Source organism: Mandrillus leucophaeus, unplaced genomic scaffold, assembly GCF_000951045.1.
Source record: "Mandrillus leucophaeus isolate KB7577 unplaced genomic scaffold, Mleu.le_1.0 Scaffold563, whole genome shotgun sequence".
Taxonomy (NCBI): Eukaryota; Metazoa; Chordata; class Mammalia; order Primates; family Cercopithecidae; genus Mandrillus; species Mandrillus leucophaeus.
The window spans coordinates 857,197-865,559 of NW_012106064.1; the positions used below are offsets into that span (position 1 = coordinate 857,197).

The 8,363-nt window shown below is 32.8% G+C and overlaps 1 protein-coding gene across 3 annotated transcripts in view; it reads right to left on the reverse strand.

The window, feature by feature from the left end:
• The window catches only part of NLGN1 (neuroligin 1), a 991,256-nt gene that overhangs the window by 6,677 nt on the left and 976,216 nt on the right, over positions 1–8,363 (reverse strand). For all 3 annotated transcript variants that reach the window (XM_011998237.1, XM_011998236.1, XM_011998235.1), the window contains one exon: positions 1,210–1,422. In XM_011998237.1, the coding sequence (XP_011853627.1) occupies positions 1,210–1,422 (213 nt within the window). The remainder of the gene's footprint in view (positions 1–1,209; positions 1,423–8,363) is intronic.

Here is an 8,363-nt window from a genome sequence, read left to right on the forward strand (position 1 = left end):
AGAATTGTACTAACATAAATGAAATCTTATATAAACTGTGTTAATAAATTGAGTCTATATATGATTCTCCAAATATACAGATTCATTTAAGGACTGGCTATTCCTTTGAAATTCAACACTCATGTGTTTTTGATACCAAAAACAAATATCATATGTCTGGTGTTCCTATCACAAAACTCAACCTTACAAATTAAGATGCTTCATGAATTACATTTGACAGTATATACTTTCTTCTTGGATATAAAACGACAATAAAACATCAGAAATTAAAAGATGGTCTGCATTTTTATATATTCTCTGTCTTCCTCTCTATTATACATAAATAATGCAGAAAAAGTATTTGCTTTGCAAATTTCTCCAGCAATACTCTTCTGTTCTTGTGAAATTTCAAATTAATAATGCAGTCGGAATGGGTGATTCTATGCATGGTAAAATGGAGATGGAATTCATAAAGAACAACATGGTAAGCCTTGGACAGGCACTTTGGAAAAAATATGTCAAAGCCAGAAGATGGAAATGAGAAAAATATTTCATGGATTTCAGCAGCCTCAGTACTCCATGCTGCCTTGCCAAGTTTAGGGAGGAAAATAATGCTTTTGGAGTTAAAAATAGAAAAAACACTGAATCAAATGTATTTTTCTTTTTAATCAAAAGCTCTACCAGTGACCTTGATGCTTTGACAATTTTGGATCATGCATGCAAAATAATCAACAGTCCATTCTGTACTCAGACAACAAGCGAAATCACATGTTTTCAGACAAACTAGCTTACGACTGCTTCGTTAGCTTCATACTAATAAAGGGTTTAAAATGTCTATTGTCTTGAAAATAGATGATATACAATCCCTGCATTTAAAAAGTCTCATCTTTGATTTTGATCACTGAATAAACAAAGATGACAGAACTGTAGAATGTTTTTGTCTGATTTTTTCCTCAAATCACCCTTTAAAGGAAAGAAGAGTAACTGTAATGCTAACTATTCTGAAGTGTGCTTGAAAGGGCATCCTTACCAAGCTCCACAGGAGACAAAGAAAAGAGTTTGACGAAAATTTAAACATGCACAGAAAAGCTGAAGAAACAAAGCTTTAAACAGATATTGAGTTCAACCTAACACTCAGTTTGAACAGAGAAATATACAGAGCATCACATACTATTGATGGTGGTGGCATGCAGACACCAAAATTGTCAAAATTTGCAACCTGCATAATACCTTTGGTTGAATTGCTCCAACGGTTACCTTCAGAATAATGGGATAAAGTCAGCAGATTGACACATGAACCCCCAGCACCAGATCCAAAAACAGTGATTCTTAAGGGGTCACCACCAAAGAATCCAATGTTTTCACTAGTCCATCTTAAAGCTTGTATGAGATCAAGGAGTCCATAGTTCCCCTTTGCAGCCTGATCCCCTGTACTCAAGAAACCTGAAAAATATAAATTTGAAAAACACCTTTTGAGCTGACATGAACCAAATAGACATCAAATTTAAATACAAATGAAGCCTATATTAATCAAGGTAAGGACAGTCCAAGTTCATTAGTAAAGATTATTTCCCACCATAATAAAAGAATTTACTTTAGCAAGAATAGCAGTGACTGAAATCTGAAAAATGACATTTATCTTCTCCAAATGCCTCCCAACTTATCCAGGTAACAGGTAACAGGGACAGATAAAGGGAATGCAAACATTCTGAAAACCTGAGGAAAGACATTCCAGGGGCCAGGTTACTCAGTGGAGACATTTGGATAGTATCATGGGGCTTATGTAAATGTGCATTTTGCAGAAAACACCATGTCTGTCCTCAAGTTGCTTGTCATCGAATGTGGTTGAAATGTTAGGCATGTGTGGCAGAGTAGCAGGATGGAAATGTGTAGAGCAGGTGGGTATTTCTCTAAGACTTGTAGAGAAAGATTTGGTAAACTCCATAAAACTATATAGAACTCTGCATGTATATGACTATGTACATTTTTATCAATGATGATCAATGATTAAGAAAGAATTACTGTGCCAGAGATGACTTGAAGACACGGTTAGGACTACTTTAAATGCCAAACTGAGGGGAGCTACTCAATTAGCAAATGGTGTAGAATAATTGAAGGTTTTTGAAAAGTTCAGACATATATTTCTGGAATGCTCAAAGCTCTGCTTTGTAGTAAGTCTGAAAATGAGTGGAAAATGAGGTGAATCTGAAAATGAGCGGGAGAGAAAATGGAGGCAGGGGAGAGAATTTAAGGATCTGAACTGACAGAATGGCAAAGGCAATTGAAAAAAAGAAGACAGATAGAAAAAATATTGTGGCATTAAGATCTGAGTAACTGTTTTACCTATGAAAGTTGTAGAAGGGAGAGTCAAACATATTACTTAGCAATATCTTAAACATATTCACTCATTTAGCTGACCTAATAGCTTTTATAGTGTGTTTATTATAACTTGTAAAATAAACATCTATTCGCTAATATATTTTTGCATTTAGTATAAATGAAAATGTAGAAAGTGTTTCATAAAATACTCCATCTTATGGACTATTTTATATTATGTAGAAAATATTTAGAGTCCTATTAGATATAAATTGATTATATTCAGGTATATAATTTCCAATCTCAACAAATTTATAGAACCAATTTAAAAAAATTAATTCTGTTATTGGAGGCTTATTATAGAAATTCAATATAATGGGTCAATGTTTGTGATAAAAATTATTTTATTCAATTTGAAATATATCTTTTTGTAAAATAAGCTAAGACATCAATTACATTTATGAAAACAAAACCATGATAACACTACCTATCAGGTTAGCAAATAAATCCATAATCAAACTGAATATGTGGATAAGAAATTCTTTAGGATCATTGTAGAAAGGAATAGATGAAGACAAATCCTCCTGAATAATTTTGAAAACTTTGAAGAAATGAAAGTGCTTAGTTATTCTTTTCCTACAAGATCAAAAATTCTAAGAAATAAAACTGCAGTCTCTAACTCATTGTGTGTGTGTGTGTCTCTGTGTTTGTGGAATCCTTAAAATGTTAACTTTCCTTAAGACTAAAATTGTAAAAATACAGTTCAAATAAACAAATTTTTCTGGTCATACCCATTCTCTTTTATTGAATTTGCATAATAATTTAAAAAAATTTTATGGTGCCTTCTTAGAAGTATTTGCAAATACTCAATATGCATATAAATTAGAGGACAATAAAATACAAAACAGAAGCATGGCAGGGAACTCTTTTAACTCTATTTGCTATCACATCAACTTTGGTATAAGACAGAATTATTAGTCTACATTTCTGAAAGACTCTCTTACAAATGTTTTGGTCTATAAAGACAGACTATTGGCAAGAACTCTGAAAACAATATTACGGAAGGATTACTGTACATTAGATAGAGAAACTCTTGAAGGAAAAAGGATGTGTGTGTGTCTGTGTGTGTGTGTGAGAGAAAGAGAGAGAGTGAGTGAAAGAATAAGAACATAATACTCTTGTTATTAGGTTGGTGCAAAAATAATTGCAGTTACGTTCAAATTACTCCACTTACTTTCAAATGAATCTTTACATCCATACAGAATTGACTTACTCATAAAATAATCATCATCCAATGTGTAGCATGTAGAGAACCATGGTAATAAGACAATTATTTCCACATTAACTAAATTGTATCCCCTCTATAATTCCAGTTATAGATGCACTCTTTAGTCAAATAGTTTTGTGTTTATATAACAGTGCTGTAAAAAAAAAAGTTCCTCTGAAGAGTAACTTCTACTTTATACATAGTCTAAAGAAGTCTTGTAATACATTCAAGAAAGAGTTTTAAATAAAATAAATTCAGTTCAAAAATGACATTATTAAACCACAGCATAGAAAATGGAGTAAACCATTGGGTAGAAGTTATTGTGTTGTAGCCTCAAAATGTCCAAGATTACTCAGTCAAGCTCCATTTTTACCCTTCAGTACTGAATTTCTCTTACTTCTGATTCTAGTGTATTTCATGTGTATGTTATCTATCTATCTATCTTTCTATCTATCTATCTGTCTGTCTGTCTATCTATTTATCCATCTATCCATTCATCCATCCATATCATCTATCTGAAACTAACTGATCATTAGAGTGAATTTAGAAGACCACATTGGGTTTTATTTTATGAAAAACTGATAGCAGCTGTCTTTATTAAGGCCGCTGACCAAGCAAATAACATGTCTTCAGACCTGGTAGAGAGATATATACTTGCATACATTTTTTGATTACTGATGGTATAACATCCTGTGGCTAAGTTAAAGGCACAAAATGAGGAAAGTTAAATTGCTGTCTCAAAAGAGATACAGTTTGCTAATTACCCAAGTGATGTACATTGGCAGCATTCTTTATACCTTGCTATCTAGTGAAGCAGTCATTTAAAGTTCTTTTTAAATTGACTTAGCTGTTATGTCCTTAACAGCACCACTATTTCAGATCACTCTAGCTGAAACTTTACATTGAAGTGCTCAACTACAGTCCAGTCATTGGGGAACTCAATTTTGCTGAGTCCTCACTTCATGATTACTTTGGAGAAGAAGGCTTTTCCTTTAATGTCACTTAAATCATTCTTAACAGATAGTCACTACTTTATCTGACTTTTCTTGACACTCATTTTAAGTTCCTGGCATGTGTGACTAATTATTGTAGTAACATATTGACACATTATTGTTTTTGTAAAATAGAGTAATAATGACTATAAAACAAACTCTTTTCCTTTTCAGAAAAATGCACAAAATTATCCCCCCAAAAATTCAACTACTTTATTTACTTGACTCAGGAATATAAAACTTCAACAATTAGTAATTTTAAACTTAAGGCTAACTCTCAAAATTCATAATTGCAATTATGCTAAAAATTATTTGACTGATTCATATATCTACTACAATTGTCATTCACCTATTTGTTCAAACAGAATTTATTTAATACCAGTCTTCCCACCTAAAAACTCAGTGTATCAAAAAAACATCTCCATTTGTGGTTCCTACATGAAACTACTAGTTCTACTGAGTTGATTACATCTACTGAGCAGGCTTAGTTTGAGTTTTCTGTTTACCTGAAATGGCAACAAGAGTTAGTTTCAAGTGCTAGAGAGAAACCAGGTAATTGCACATGGGTGCACAGGCTCTTGTAATGGAAAAATAAGACCAGGCCTGAAATAAATTGGACAAGAGGAAAATAAATAAAAACAGATAATTACTGTGACCAAGGTATTGGCTTAGGTTACTGTTGTCTATGGAACTCAGATAACTCTCTGATAGGCAGATCCTAAGGAGTGTGAAAGGAGCTAATTTAAATTGTCAGGCAGTAGCCCTGCGGTTTATTGGTTGACCCAATTTATACTTAAGTCTTTTACAATACAATCAAACAACCATGTACAAATATCTTTAGAATGCTAAAAGCAAAAAAAAAAAAAAAAAGAATGCAGACTATTTACATTTGAGATGACAACTAGAATGTCAGAAATGTCAGATGACAGTGATTCTATACTGTAGCTGTGCTTCCTTCTTTTTTTAAGGTAGGAACATATTTGAGTGTCTATGTTTATAGTTGTTAATTTCTAGAAACACTGAATAGAATACAGTATTATTTTTAGCCCACATTATGTAGCTCAAGCTATAAGGTAGAAAAGAAATTTGCAGTGTTTATCAATGCTGTTGCCTGGATACAGATGACTGTGGTTTGTTCTTTGAGTCACATTGCTAAGTATTTCACAATAGAGACCATACTGAGTATTAAAGAGCCAGCCTTGCAGACATGAGACTCTGAATGATAGTGAGATGTCCTTCTAGGGACTTGGGAATACGGATCAAAAAAATAGCTCTTTAAGGACTTTGTATCTTAAACATAAAAGGATTTAAAACTGTGGAAACAAAACCTTGAATTCATCCAGCTAAAAATCCAACTAGAAATCCTATGTGCTAACTCTCCTTATCTTTTCAGTTGCCAAGTTCAGTCATGTCTTCCTCTGCATTCTGCCTCTGTCTCGTGCTTTAAACTTTATGTCACGGACTTATTCCAGGTCCTCCTCCTTTCTTCTTAGACCCTTGAAATCATTATAACTAGTCAATTAACCTCCAAACTTTCAGCAAGTAAGTATTCCTTCTATCTGTCACTACTCACGTTTGAAAAATATTCTCTTCTAATGGGGTGACATGGCTATATGGAAATAAAATCCTCAGGCTAGAATGTGATTAGTTTCCCTTTATTTCTGTTTGAGTCAAAATTGTTTAAAATATAATGTATTAAAATCCCTACAATTAGGCATATATGGCCAAATGATTCTTCACAAAGGTGCCAAGACTATACAATGGCAAAAGAACAGTTTCTTCAACAAATGATACTGGGTAAACTGGATATCCAGATACAGATCAATAAAGTTGGACTCTCAGTATACACCATGTAAAAATTAACTCAAAATGAAAAAATCCAAAACTATTAAACTCCTAAAATAAAACATGTATTAAAAATTTCAGGAAATTAGATTAGGCAATGATTTCTTGGATATTAAACCAAAAGCACAAGAAACAAAATAAAAAATAAATAAGACTACACCAAACTTCAAAACATCTGCGCATCAAAAAAACAATCAACAGAGTGAAAGGAAACCAACAGAATGGGAAAAAACAATTGCAAATTATGTATCTGATACAGCATTAATATCCAGAAATTTTTACAAGTAAACAACAACAACAAAAAACCCAAATAACCTAATTAAAAAATGGGCAAAGAACTTAAATAGACATTTCTTCAAAGAGATATACAAATGGACAATAAACATATGAAAAGATATTCAACATTACAAGTCATTAAAAAATGCAAATCAAACCCACACTGTAGTATCTGCTCACAACTATAGGATGACTACTATCAAAAACTAGGAAATACTTAGTGTTGGCAAGGATGTAGATTTGCAACCCTTGTTTTGGTGGGAATGTAAAACATGTAGCCCTTATCAAAAATAGTTTGGAGATTCCTCAAAAAATTAAACATAGGATTAGTATATGATTCAGCATCCTTCTTCTGTATATATATGTATATATACAAAAGAATTCAAAGTAGGATCCCAACACGAAATGTGTAAGTCCATGTTCATCTAAGTACTATTTATAATAGACAAGAGGAAGCAACCCAAGTGTTCATTGACAGATGAACACATAAAGAAAATACAGATAAAGAAGATATACATATGATGCAATATCGTGTAACGTTAAAAAAGAAGCAAATCTTGTTACATGCTACAACATGGATGAGCCTCTAAAGACAATGTGCTATGTGAAATAAGCCAGTCACAAAAAAAGCAAATACTGTCGGATTCTACTCATATGAAATATCTAAGGTAGTCACAATCATAGAAAGAGACATTAGAAAGGTGGCTACCAAGAGCTGTGGAGAGAGGGGAAGGGGGAATTAGTATTTAATGAGTATAGAGTTTCAGTGCTGTATGAGACACTTCTAGAGATCTATTGCTAAACAATGTGAATATACTTAATATATTAATATAGTTACTGCACTGTATATGTACAAATGGTAACAATGATAAATTTAATGTTAATTTTTTTTTACCATAATAATACAAAAATTCTCCAAATTGGACAACTTGGGGTCTGTGTGAGGGAAAAGAACACACATACAGCATTTAATTATTCGCCATATACAGCTAGCTTCCTTGCTATTGTGTTCCCTTGAAGGTTACTGTCTAAATTCTTCTTAGAAAGCAATGAAGGACAAAGTAAAAACAATTTCCTTTTTGTGTGTATCTTTTGGGAAAAAAAACCTGGCTCTGAAATGAGGTCAATATCTTAACATCAAACAACTTGGTGGTATTTCCAAAATTTTATGTTTTGGTGAATCTACTTATTAATTTGTTCTAAGATAATCTGCTCTTTAATGACTTGCCTCAGAAATAACACACTGTGTTGCTGCTCATGGCTTCTGATCACTGACAGCTGGACACGGGGGAGTACAGTGGGAAAGAAGAAGATGACTGTAAATAGATGCCTGGAAAGAAAATACCTATAGCTATTTCTTTGGTTTTCAGTTTCCAAATTCCAAAGTGTTACCATCTCCAGGGTAAAGAGGTGAGATTATTCCTTCTATATTACACTCAATTTTAACTTCTTGTGACTTCTTCCCCCAAATAAGACCAAAGTATTTATTTTAACCAGATTTATTCCCAATTTAGGTTGTAATAGTTAGAAAAAAGGGTCCTGATTTACTTAGCTCTGCATCACATATACCATTCCCATTTCAAGAATGTGAAATAGCAAAGACTTGGAATCAACCCAAATGTCCATCAGTGACAGACTGGATTAAGAAAATGTGGCACATATACACCATGGAATACTATGCAGCCATA